A 13,620-nucleotide genomic window follows, 5' to 3' on the forward strand; every position below is an offset into this window, starting at 1 on the left:
ATCATTTCCACTTCCACTCCACAGGCCTATGCTACTCTACATGAGTCTATCACAAGAAATCTCAATGAAATACCCCAGGTTTTGTAGTGTGACAAAACGTGAAAAAGTTCAAGGCGCCTGTACACACGGTGTGTGTGTGTGTCGTTCTCCACTTTGGCTTAATTGTATTTGCTTTGAGTCAGAGCTAAACAGCAGGAAGGGAAGAATAGAAGGACTGGAGAGAGAGAGAGAGAGAGAGAACAAGGAGAGGTGAAGAGCATACAAGCCAAGAAGTTCTCGCTTAAAAAACTTGGAGGCAGGAGAAGCAACAAACTTTCCCCTCTCCTTCCTTCCTTTTCTTCCTCCCCCAGCTGCTCCTCTCAGCCCCACGCCCTTCTCAAATGATCCCTCATGCATCAAGGTCTAAAAAGAAACCGAGGCAGAGAGCTCGAACGGGGCTCTGAAAAAGTTGGCGGTGTCTGTGTATGACTGTGCGTCTCTGTGTCTGCTCGGGTGTGCATGCCTCTCAGGGAGGGTGTGTGTGTGCGTGCGTGTGCATGGGGTGCGCGTGTGTGTGTGTGTGTGTGTGCCTCTGCGTGCTCAGGTCTGTGTGGGAATGATTACATCAGCCCGCTGGAGCTTTATGATTGGTTGGTGAGTGTGTGGTTTGATTCGGTGCGCCTCGGAGCCCGTGGCTGAGGCTGTAACCCTTTGTGAGGGGGAGGGAGCGGGAAGGAAGGAGAGGAAGACCGATAGTTGTCAGACTGAGCCGGCACTGGGAGCTCTGCGCTGTACCTGCTGCCATCCAGCCGCTGACTGTTACTGCCCGTGTGCCCTGTGTGCCACTGCACACGCCGGCTTTACTTCAGCCAGACTGTTCTTCATCTTTTTTCTCTCTCTTTTTTTCCCCTCCTTTCTTGATACAGCAAGCGGCCTTGGGATACACTAAGGTATTAGCTGTAACATAGGCAGCTCAGCTGTCAGCTGCCTTAATTCATATTTCTCCTATAGTCTCTGGAGAGAAAAGCGGCAGCATTTTTTTGGTCTAAGGTGGACTGTGTGCTTGTGAGTTTTGCGGAGACAGACTCACTCCAAAAATGCCTTCGTGTTCCCCGGACTGCTGCCTGCTGCGGGCCATGGAGGTAAGACCACTCTCTCTCTGCGTTTCACCTCTTTCCTTTGGGGTGGCTCTGCCTCTCTTTGCTCCCCCCTCTCTTATCTTTTTTTTTTTTTTTTACAATCTGTCTGTTTCTCTTTGAGGTACAGCCACGCTTAACTGGAGCCAACTGATTTATGGAGACATTACTTTAATTGGCTGTCTTCACTTTTTCATCAAAGATGTGAACAGAGCAACAAAAGAAAGAATCATATATTTCACCAGCTGAATGACTGAGGCATTTTAATATAAAATAGACAGCCTCAGGCTTGGTTTGTGCAGACTAAGATGCTTAACGATATGGGTTTACTTGGGGGAAGGAGAACATTTGCTTACCCTGATATATTTTTGGTATAATATTTATATTTTTCATGTGAAGTGCTGGCAGTTTTTTTTTTCTTTATGCCATTGGACGTGAGTATTCTCTGCCCCTGCATGTCATCCTTTTTAAAAATAACCCTTGGACACATAATTTAAGTAAATTTAGAACCGTTAACCACAATGTATTTGGCAGTTGCATTCTCTGGATTTTGTGGAGGAAAAAGAACTTGTGAAATGTTACACATCTGGTACTGAAGGGGGTAACTTGGACATAGATGGTTGGCATCTATTTAGCAGTTTATACATCAGCTGCAATAATGCATTTATGTAAAATAGGTTTTTTTATCAGTCATTTTTTGCTATGCGTATAATAAAATCTTCTTTTCCAAAGGGTCATTGGTGCTCCGCATTTAACCTTTTTCTTTAAATCTCTCCATACATTTTCTTTAGATGCTGTAATTTTGTATACATATATACATACAGTCCATATATAGTCATTTAGACTTTGTGTTGAAAAGAGGAGATTCTTGTAATATACTATGGTATATTTGTCTCTGTATTACAGTAAGAAGATGGCTTAGGAGATCCTCGCCTGTGATTTCTAACGCCATAATTGCTACACAGTGTTGAATATCTGTTCTTTTCCATTGTGTGTTATAATGACAAGCCTATGTATTGTATGCTATGGTTCATGAAAGGTTATTGCTGTGTTGAAGGGGGGAAAAATTGCTTTCTTTAACCATGTATTAAGCTGGTTTAACTGAATTTCTTGATTGTATTTTTATTTTTTTAATAATTCCGAACATTTTGATTGATTGAACTTAAGTAAAAATGTATATATAAAATGCTCTGTTGAACTTTTGTTCAGATTTTGCTTCCCCTGTTTTCAATCCATGTTACTAAAACGCTCTTCATCCTATTTCTTCTAACTTTGCCCTCTGCATCGTCTTTTCAGATTGTGAAGATCTTTAGCGAGGACGGCATGTGCAAAGTTGTGGAGATTCCAGCCGACATGACGGTCAGGCATCTGTGCCAGCTCCTGGTGTATAAAAGCCACTGTGTGGATGACAACAGTTGGGCACTTGTTGAACACCACCCACTGCTAGGACTAGGTAAGAAACCATGCTCAAGTACCCTTGGGTGGGTGAGGATGTGCAGTGTTATCACTGCCTTACAGAAGTGCATTCCTGTCTCTGCGCCATATTCACGCATGGAATTATGGCTGCATAGCTGGGTGGGCAGAATAGACACATATTCTAATGCAGGCATTTCTTGAAGCGCGAGTGGATGAGTATATTGTATAACATAAGCGCACACTATCCAAGGGTAACATACACAGAGTGAAGTTATTGTGGCTCATCTGTATTTTCTTATGTAAGGAAAAACCTTTTAACAAAAGTAATATTGAAGTGGCTCTAATTTACTTTTTTTTTGTTGTCGTTGCAATTTAAATTTAGTATTTAGTATGCTTGGTAAGAAAAGCCCTTCATGACTGAGTTCATAGCTCTAACACACTTTAGTCTTTTGAGCACACAGACAAAACAAACTGTTGGAATTCAACCAAAAATGTTTGTGTAACTATTTGCAAGTGTTTTGTGTCGGGTTAGATTTTAATTGGAGAAGCACTGATCACAGATTTCCAGTTTTTTTTTAGGGGTTTACAGTGATGACATTATAACACCTAAGAGACAATTTGCTGCTTGTTTTGGACAGAACTTTTAGTTTTAAGCCAATGAAAAACACTAACATAATACAAGATATACAAGGTTTTGTCTATTTATGCTTCACACCAGATGTCTTTTGTCATATTATTGTTCAACAAAAAAAAATGTCCAAAGTACATGTTTGGTACTCTGATAAAGATGCATAGTTTGTTCAGTATTTGAAGTGCGTATCATGAGCAGTCAATTGACAAAGTGACCAGTTCCAATCTCTGGTGGATTGAAAAGTGCATTTTTAATTTTATTCAATTTTCTTGGAGTTATGCAAGATTAACAGCTAAAATTCACTCACTGAAGTAAATTCCAGACAAATTTGAAATTGTGTTACTCAAGAAAATTAGCTAAATTTGAATTCTTAATAATTAGTCAAACTTATTAGTTTTGCCTTTTGATTAAGGCATATATTACTAGTGCAGTGGCAGTTTTTCAATTTCATCTAATAAGGTGACCTGTAAACCTTTTCCCTGGCGATCATAGCTAAGATTTGCCGTGCATCGGCAACAACTGCCTCAGGGTCAAAAAGTCTGGCTTGCTAGCAAGTCGGATTTTTGCATTTGTGTTGTTGCTAACCTGGTTAAACACAGATACATCTTCAGAAAAGGCCTTATGACAGTTTCATACAGATTGTGTATTTATTTTAATTCAATAATTTTAAACATATCAACCTCAACACTCTGTCCTTGACACAATATACAACAAATGTGAATAGCTAGCAGTTGACTAATCTAAATTTGTGGTTACATAAGATTTGTCACCCAAAAATAAGTAGTTGAAGTTGCTGGGTTTGAACTATCATTGAATGTTATGATAAAGTTATGTTTTGATTTTCATTCATATACCTCTTAGGGTTTGTATTTATTACCCTCCAAATTTCCTTTGTACCATCTAAGTAGCTTTGTTTTTGAGTTAATTGAAAGAAATAAATCGTTTTTGTTGTATGCAGAGGAAGATTCACACACTAGCAAATACACCCCTTCCTGTAAACGCTTACATTTGAGGTTTCAAGTCACTGACAAAATACAAACTTTAAATTTGAAGTGCCAAGTTTATTTTATTTTATTTTTTTTCAGCCTTAATGAAGTGGGTTAAGAGAACCATAATTGATTGTTACGGCTCAGGAGATGTGATGTACCTGATGAGCAATGTAACAAAACCTTTCTCGACTTTCCCCCTCTTAGTGTCAGCGCCTGTGTAACATTATAGCTCCAGCACTGTAATTGACGCGCCAGCTAGGTGATGATTGATGACGGGTTTAAAAACCTTTCTTTCGCATTAGAGGTTTTCTTTAGTTCTGCACTGGAGCCTGAAAATAGAAGCACTTACTGCATCAAAGTGACTGTAGTCCAAACAAGATTCAAAAGTAGAAAAAAGTAGGAAACACCTGAAGCTTGTTCTTGTAATTTTTTTGGTTTGCATTTCTTTTGAGATAGAATTGTGTTAAACTCAGCAGCGTGAAATAGCCCCAAAAAGTTTCAGACAACTTAATGTTAAAAACCAGGCCTCCCTTAGAGGGGAGGGCGATTATAAAACACTTATGGAGGACTCATGTCTGCACAGTTACCCAGATGTTGGAAGGAAGGGGTGTAATTTTAAAAGGAGTTGTGTTTCTGGGAGTGAAACACATTGCCCAAAGAGACATGGTGTAAAAACATTTCATTTCTGCTGGTTAAGCTGACAACTAACGTCTGAGAGCTTCTCTGTGCAGACTGCTGCTCTTGTCAGGCGAGTAAAATCTTAGAAAATATATTGCATTATTCAAAGTGTGGCTCCCAAAGCTCTAACCTAATATTTCACCATCTATCGTGATTGACATATTTTTCTCATCACTGCTGCCAACCTGGTGCTGTCAGACTGTGTTGGTTTCTTGTGAATGACATCATTTGTGGCTCAGCGTCCCTCGGTTCTATTATAGTTGTTATTGTGTTATAAAGAACCTGTTCTGCAACTGTACTCTTTTGTCGTCCAGAATAACCGCTTACCGCATTTAGTGTTTACAGGATTCTGAAAATGACATATAATGAAGCAGTGGCAAATTTACCCTTTGTCTAAGGTCACTTTTCTTGACACTCAACAAAAAAATAAGTATCTTGAAAATTATTTTCATTTAGATCTTAGTTCTCTTTTTTGTTGAAGACGTTTTAGTTAATGCTACTTTGCTGTAATACGCTGACAACTGCTGTGTAGCTGACAACTGTACTTTCCAGCCTTATTTGTTCAAACGTCTAATTAATGGCCTTGAGTTTTTTGTTTTTTTTCATACTCTCAGGTTTTTTGTCTCTGCAGAAACTCTAGGAAGGTGTAACAAATGAGGCCAACAGGTCCAGTTTCAGATAGTATTTGTTTTAACACCCTTTATGTTCGATATGAATCAAGCTTAGAACACTCAAAAAAAAGTTAAAATAAAATAAGGCTTTTTAGCTATTTTTAAAAATATGTGAATGGGAACGGTTCCATTGTGCACAAAAGCTGCTAAATAAGTAGTTGTTATGGTGACCCCAAGAAAATAAATAAAGAAATAATAATATTACTGTAATACAAAATTAATAAAGAAAAACTATAATGCATGATAGGTTAGAACACAATAAAGGAACAGCACACAGCTTGAAAAGATAGAACTGTTCCTCTGTGTCGCAGCCCAATTCTGGCATGCAGTTGAATGGGTGAAATGGCCCATTGGGATAAGTAACATTGACCTCTATTTGTCCGATTAAAAAAGGTTAACAACTATGGCTGAGGGAGTTGGAGCTGCCAGGGTGAGTCACAGCTGCAAACATGCCTGACTCATGGGGCAACAGGCTGAAGTGGAAGGAAAGAAATTGGTCATGACAGTGTACAGAGATAGTGACAGAGGGCATGAAAGGGAGGGAACACACATAGCTAACAACAAAATTAAGCTTGGACATCACGTACCACAGCAACTTATTCCTGTTTGTTGTACTCCGTTTAATTAAGATCTGTTATTTACCTAATTATTAGATTCTTATAAAAAAGCCACCAATTAAGGCAGTAGCAGACATTGAGAGAGTGGAGAAACTGTGTGACTCACTTTCTGTTTAGGAAATTGATTGATTGAAACAACAACAAAAAAATAATTACCACAGTTGTGACTATATTCATACAAGCTCAGACGTTGCTCTGACTCACAGCTTTATATTAACCCACATCAGGAGGTTTTTGGTTTTAATATCAACAGTCGGTTAATTTTAATTTGCCTGAAGCTGTAAAACCAGCCTGTAATTTAAGATTGTTTTAGCCACAAAATAAAAGACAGCATTCTGCTTTAATTCACACAGTTTCTGAACCCTGTGGGCAGCAGTTTCATTATTGCCTGAGATAATGTATGATTAAGTTGAGAGTATGCCAGCCCTGTTCATTTATTCATTCATAACACTTGTGTTCCATTAATGTGCAAATGAGTAACGGTGCCACACTGTGACGTTCGGTTTCTAAAACGAGGACTAACAAGGCGCGGATTGTGGGAAAAAACTGCTTGATTTGCATTGGGAACAGGTGGGGGAGTCGCGCGCTGCTGGAATGTTTTTTATAGGAAATTAAAGGTTCCAGGAGCCTAAATTTAGAGCAGCCAACAGTAAGGGTTTGTGCTTTTTATTTCGCTTTCATTATGTCACTGTTTTTTATTATTATTATTTCTCTTTCTGTCTGAAAAGAAATCCCAGTGACTTTCTGTTTATAATGTGACTTTTGTGCTGTTGTCAGTGTTCCTAAGCAGTTTTTATGAAATATGATTTTCATTTTTTATTAATTTTTTTGATGTTTATGTTTTGATTCAGACAAAAATAATTCTTTAAAGTAAACGGTGCCCTCTTTGTTTTCAGAGCGCTGTCTAGAAGACCACGAGCGGGTGGTTCAGGTCCAGGCCTCCATGAGTAGCGACAGTAGATTCCTCTTCAGGAAGAACTATGCCAAATATGAATTCTTCAGAAACCCTCTGGTTAGTAGAACGTATTTTTGCCAGACGTCATTTCATCCACAATGTCACTTTTGAAAAATTCTTATTGAGATATCTTAATACATTCAAAGCAACCACAATTGTGTTGATTGTTCCTTACTATCTGTAAAAACAAAGATGTTTTGGGCAACCTCATTAAAAATCCCCCAACAAAATCTGATGTAGTTGTCTACTTTTCTTGAACGGTGCGACCTGTTGTGACAGGTCTGCTTGTTGAGAAACTCTTTTGTTGCCCTTGTGAAACACTATGACAGCAATTGAACTAATGACATTTGCTTGACGTCTGTTGCTGTCACAACACCTCCGCCCTATAATTATTGTCACAGTCTCTGACATGTCCCCTTCTTCCTCCTCCTCCGCTAGACATTTTTCCCGGACCACATGGTTGCATGGTGCCAGGAAAACGATCATAAAATTCCACCATCTCAACTCCTGCAGGTACGAACCTTCCTCTCTCTCTTTCTCTCTCTATTTGCGTGTCTGTCTTTGACTGTCACTCCTCCTCCTCTTCCTTCTCTTGACACACACGCAGTGTCGTTTGCTCAGAGTCACCACCTGCCGCGTACTGTACAATCAAGCTGGCACACCTCACCCCTGACCCTTAGACAGCATGTCTCGTCAGAGGCAACAGTAATAACTACTGTTGATCCTTTGTTGACACACGACTGTCTCGATACGCGCACCACAGCCCAACCACCTGTGATGGATGGAATCAGGCCATTTGAAGCACAAAGTGCAGCCTGCCTCGCAAGAATAGACTCAACCCTTAAACATTTTGTAATATTACAAGCATCGACTTATCTTATCCTCAATTTATGTGATAATTCACAAAAGCGATACATTAAATAAACAGTCAATTTAATCTCAGTACAAAAATACTCTACAGTAAAAAAAAAAAAATCTGGCAATATCCAATAAAATGACAATGAAATAAAACAAACAATACCGGATTAAAACAAATTAAAACCATTCCAGTTAACTAAAACCAACTAACATAAAAATTAATTAAAACCAACATTTCCCATTTTCTCAAAGGTTGGAAAGATTGGTTTTCAGAAGAGAGTTAAAATCAGACAGAAATCATGACTACTTTTCATAGCTGATGTGGTAGAATATGTTAATAAGACAAGCAAAAGTTGTGTTTATGGCAAGAAGAAAAAGATGGAGGAACGAAAACCACATAAAGTCCCATTTGAAGTGTGGCCTCAGATCACACTTCAGCAAACCTGAGGAATATTCCATCCTCATTGTAAAACATGGTGGTGGCAGCATCATGATGGGGTGTGTATTTGTTCTAGAAGGGAGGCTGTAAAAAAACTGGGGTAGTGGTTATTAAGATATTAAAATCCAACATAGGAGACAATGTTTTGAAGCTGCTATTGAAACACTCCCTTCAAGTTTTTTAAGTTTTCTTTTTATGTGCAAAGCTGCATGAGAGGATTTACTGAGGCAAACTGATTCCAAATGACAACAAATACAGGTACATAAATGTCTGCAAAACCACAAGTTTATGGTTCTAATGTAACAAAGCGTGCAAAGCTTGAAGGAATATTAACAGTTTTGTAATGCGCTGTAGTTCCTTAACTAATTGGAAGTTTGTGCAGGTCTGCATATGTGCGACAGAGCTGCCTCTCAGTACTTGGGAATTTGAGGGGCTTTGGTCTTTAAAAAGCCCCAGCCTGGCTCTGTCTTGGAGAACTGTCAGAAACAGATCCTTCTGTTCATCCTTTGCACTCAGAGAAAGCCGTTGGCCCTCCTTCTGATTATAGAGACGTGGCGCTCGACATATATTAGGGATTGGAATGAGCTGGAGCTGTGTCAGGAATTCCCTTTGTTTGACTTCTACTAAATTCACAATCTTTTCGCTCAATTAGAGCACAGTACAAAAGTAAGGCACTCTCTGAACTGAGCTCATCCAGGTGGTTGCAATAATCCATATTACACAAGAAATATTTGACTGTGGGAAGTCAAGGTGCTGTGGCTCTGATAGAAGAAGGCTGTTTGAGATATCGTTGCATGTGAATGTGTGCTTGGCCAGTGTTTGAAAATGCATGAGGCCCATAATAATATTCTTTTTTTCCAAAACACTGCAGAACATGTGCTTCAGATATTGAAGAGGCTTCTGGCACAGTTTGTCTTTTCAGCTGCAAATCACAGTTCCAAATCAGATTTATTAGCTCAAGCTGTCACTTCACTTATCAACCTAACCTGCTTCAGCCATCTGGTCTTGTCAGATTCACACCCATGTCACAAAGATAGGAGTTTTGGACCAACTTTGGACCACAAATAGAACTTCTTTCGTCTCTTGCTGCTCTTTAATCTACAAGCAAAAGTGTTTATACATCTTGAGCTTTTTTTTTGATTTTGACAAATGATAGTCTAAAACATAAATGTGCTTAATTGGGATTTTATCTGATAGTTCAATAAAAAGTCACATTACCAACCCTGGGGCAATGCTTTGTAGACTTGCTTTTAAGTAGAATTACTGCTATATGCCTTTTGGCAAAAATATTAAATATAATATACTTTGAGAGGCTAAATTTGTTTGTCCATTCTTCTTTGTACAATCAGCCCTACAGTACAGATTGGATACCGAGTGTCTTCAAATAGCAAACTTTATATTTTGCCAAAAAAATCCCCAATTGAATTGGAGTGGTCTTGACTTGGGTCATTTTAACATACAGTATGAATGCTTTGATTAAAGTTCAGGTTTGATTTCTGACCAATTACCCTTCATCTACCAGAACTACTTGGTTCCTCAGCTAGTAGGGACTTCGTGTGGCCCATCTTTTTGTCACTGTTCAATAAAAGTCACATTTAAACAGTTGCACAGAAAAGATCAAGGGGTATGGATAGTTCTACAAGGTAACATACAAGCCCTTAGTGCTAAAATATAAACTGGGCTTAAGGCGTTCTACAACGTCTTATTGCGTTGATAATGAGCAGGCTTTCATGTAGGTAGATCTTTGGTGTGCAGAAACCTGATAGAGCTGTGGTTGCCAATTCTGTCACCTGTGCTGTGGTCTCCTGTGGGAGCATCGTTTGTGCCAAACATGTTTCCAGTACCAATAAATGTATTAGTAGAGCTAAAAAAATTTAATTAGAATCATCCTATAGATATTTGGGTCAGAGCGAGACGGGAAGTCTCTAAATAACTGCTCTGCTTTATAGATAATACATTTCACCCCTCTGGTATTACGATGACAGTGGAGCACATTTGGCTATCACGCAGACGGCCCCAGAAAACCCCTGATATCACTCAGCACCACAGTACACAACAGCCAAGCATGGGCTGCAGCAAGGTTCTAACAGTATGATAAAAATTTCAGGTCAAAGTTTCTTTGTTAATATTTAAGATTCCTACTGTAATGTGTTTTGCATGACTATAGTTCTGATTATTAACCATCTCGGGATCAATTAATTAATAAATAATAAATATGCAGTCATATTCAATAAGTCAGAATATGCAGACCGTCTGAAGATAACAACCTTTGAGCATGTATTAAATGTACTGTTCATCAACTGTAAATTTCTGCATTAAATTTTTTTTAATGGTAATATTCTAATCTCGAATATTATGTTTTCATTACTTGAAAGCAAAAAAAATCATAATAAACATAAATAAAGGCTTTAAAACATCAATGTATTCATATTAATTTATATAATGCATTTTAATTTGTGAATTGAGTTACAGAAATACATTAACTTTTCAATAAGATTCTACTTTATTATATATAATTGCAACACAAAGCACATAAAATGAATGTATTTTTACATGTACATAAATTACCCTCTTTCTTTTACAAACAGTAACAAAGTATGCTTTTATACAGAGACCAGATTACTCTGTGTTGTTTATATTTACATTACCTACTGCTAAATCAGAGCTTTAAGGCTTCAGATGTATGGAGTCAAACAATAAAAATCTTCCTGCTCCATTTTCAGAACTTCCTGTCGCCCAGCACCTGCCCAGAAATCCAGGGATATTTGTACATGAAAGATGTGGGCAGGAAGTCTTGGAAAAAGGTTTATATGTTCCTGCGCCGCTCAGGACTCTACTGCTCTACAAGAGGAACCTCAAAGGTAAATGTAATCTGAGGAGAAGAGATTACTGACGGCAGCTGCTGCTCGCCCTCCTATTCTGACTTCATTCCCTCTGTCTCCAGGAGCCCAGATATTTACAGTTGCTAGCAGACCTGGAGGACAACAGTATCTTCACTGTCATCACAGGAAAAAAGCAACATGGTGCACCCACAGACTACACCTTCTGTTTCAAAGTGAGTGTCAGACACTGCAAGTCAGATTAAGCTGATTTTATGTCATCATGAGAAGCTGAAATTGTGAAATGTTATGAGCTGAGAAAACATCTATATCCAGTTTAGCTCCTTGTTCAGCAGAGAAATGTTAACACTCTCCTGAATGGTTTAAAAATGCTTTACCTTTAAATGATCTACGAGCAAAGTAGATAATTTAGGCACATGTGTTAGAAATGGGGAGTTGACTATGCCATGAGATTAAACTCTACATGTTGTTGATTTGCAGCTTAATAAAGCCATAGGAGAAACAAAGGAGCTGAGGATGCTGTGTGCAGAGGATGAACAAAGCAGGACCTGTTGGATGACTGCTTTCAGAATCTTTAAGGTACCTCATCAACACTGTCTAAGATGTAATACTATCCAGCAACCAGCTTTCTATAATTTGGTGGATGGGAAGAGTTTCTGGAACAAGACTAAAATAAAAGGATGTAATGTGATTGTTTTGTTAAACTGTCAAGATATGTGCAATATGTTTAATATAGAAATGAACCAAACGGCTAGAAATTTGTATCAGCCAATTTTTTTTTTTTTTTTGATTGGTTTTAATCAATGATGAGGTGCATTAGGTGCATGGAACCAAATATATACCCAGAGCACCTTTTTTCTCATTTTTGTGTTTTTTTGAAAAAAAAAAATGGAACTGGAACTTAAATAAAATTGAAAATCTGTACTGGGCAAGAAAAGTGTGATTGTTGCATCTGCAGCTCACAAATAAAATTGTTGCACTGGTTTACATGTCTGTCTTTTTCCCCCCTTGACAGTATGGGATCATATTGTACCAGAACTATAAGCAAAGAAAAGCATTGCTTTCACACTTTTCAGCTCCTGTGGTAAGTTTTTTCATTTTTATGTTCTTTATTAGATTTTTTTATTTATTTATTTTCTTTATATATGATAAATTATCCCTAACAGGCAACTTCAGACAAATCATCTTGAGTGAATCAGGGTTAGCCACACCCAGTATGTCTTTAATATTTATGGCTGACAGATACAATAAATTCATACTGCTGCACATCACAGATCTATAAAGTGATTAATTAGATGTTAAAATCATTATATGTATTTTTAAGTTAATTTTGAATTACTATTTTTTATTTTCATTATCATAGATTTAATTGATTTAATGATTTATTTATTAATTTACAGCCTTTGCATCTTGAAGATGTGTAGAATTTGTACATGAAACATTACTTCACTTAAAGAGGATTTGATCTGAATTTGACTCACAGGTTAACCAGTCTACGATCGAGTTTGTTATACAAGTGAAAGGTTCATTTGAATTTATTTAATGCTGTGTTGCAGCTTAAGAACTATTAAAATAATAGGAATCCTTTGTGCTTTTATCATATATTTAGTTCAAACTGTTATTTATTCACAAGAGTAATTCATTTTTGACACATTTAAAGCACTGTAGTTCCATTTATTTATGTATATTATATTAAAAAAAATAAGTAAATAAATTTAAACTCTTAAATACTCCTTGCTTTGTAAGCTGGCATGTTTTGGGAAGGAATTTGTTCACATTCCAACTTCATCTCCTTTTTAACTGCTGTGTGTTTCTGGCTCCCCCTAGAGGAGTGTATCGGAAAACTCCCTCGTGGCAATGGATTTCTCAGGGAGGATAGGTCGGGTGATTGATAACCCAATCGAGGCTCAGAGTGCTGCCTTGGAGGAGGGACATATGTGGAGGGTGAGAAAAAGACACTGTACATTGACAAATAAAATTTTAAAATAAATGAATGTTTTATGTGATATTTGAAAGTTGTGATGTTGTAAAGTTTTTTTCTTTGACAGTGAGGCAAGAGCTTAATACTAATTTACTATTTTCATTAAGATTTTTTGCATTCACTCAATCTCGTTTTTGTATAACTTTTGCATTTTAACATTTCATAAGAATGATTTGTGAGCAATCGAATTCAAACTTTAGTCACATTTGTATAGAATTGCTAGAAATGTCTTTGTTGCTCTTTGTGTCATAAAGTAATGACTGTTGCTTTCTGTTTCTGTGACATTTCCTTCAGAAGAGAAATCGAGTGAATGCTTTAGGTTCCCACAGTCCCTTACACCAATCTTCACTTAACTCAGGTAAATCTCTAGTACATAAAGAATGAATAACCTGGTGTTTTATCCTACCTTTTTGTATTCTTTTTGCTCTGA

At 37.6% G+C, this 13,620-nt stretch overlaps 1 protein-coding gene across 1 annotated transcript in view; it reads left to right on the forward strand.

Annotated features, from left to right (window-relative positions):
- The window catches only part of LOC114141674 (growth factor receptor-bound protein 10-like), a 74,486-nt gene that overhangs the window by 56,078 nt on the left and 4,788 nt on the right, over positions 1 to 13,620 (forward strand). The window contains exons 6-14 of the mRNA XM_028012363.1: positions 2,412 to 2,568; positions 7,014 to 7,129; positions 7,511 to 7,585; positions 11,093 to 11,230; positions 11,314 to 11,424; positions 11,690 to 11,788; positions 12,225 to 12,293; positions 13,037 to 13,153; positions 13,485 to 13,548. Of these exons, the coding sequence (XP_027868164.1) occupies positions 2,412 to 2,568; positions 7,014 to 7,129; positions 7,511 to 7,585; positions 11,093 to 11,230; positions 11,314 to 11,424; positions 11,690 to 11,788; positions 12,225 to 12,293; positions 13,037 to 13,153; positions 13,485 to 13,548 (946 nt within the window). The remainder of the gene's footprint in view (positions 1 to 2,411; positions 2,569 to 7,013; positions 7,130 to 7,510; positions 7,586 to 11,092; positions 11,231 to 11,313; positions 11,425 to 11,689; positions 11,789 to 12,224; positions 12,294 to 13,036; positions 13,154 to 13,484; positions 13,549 to 13,620) is intronic.

This window comes from Xiphophorus couchianus, chromosome 3, assembly GCF_001444195.1.
Source record: "Xiphophorus couchianus chromosome 3, X_couchianus-1.0, whole genome shotgun sequence".
NCBI classification, from domain to species: domain Eukaryota; kingdom Metazoa; phylum Chordata; class Actinopteri; order Cyprinodontiformes; family Poeciliidae; genus Xiphophorus; species Xiphophorus couchianus.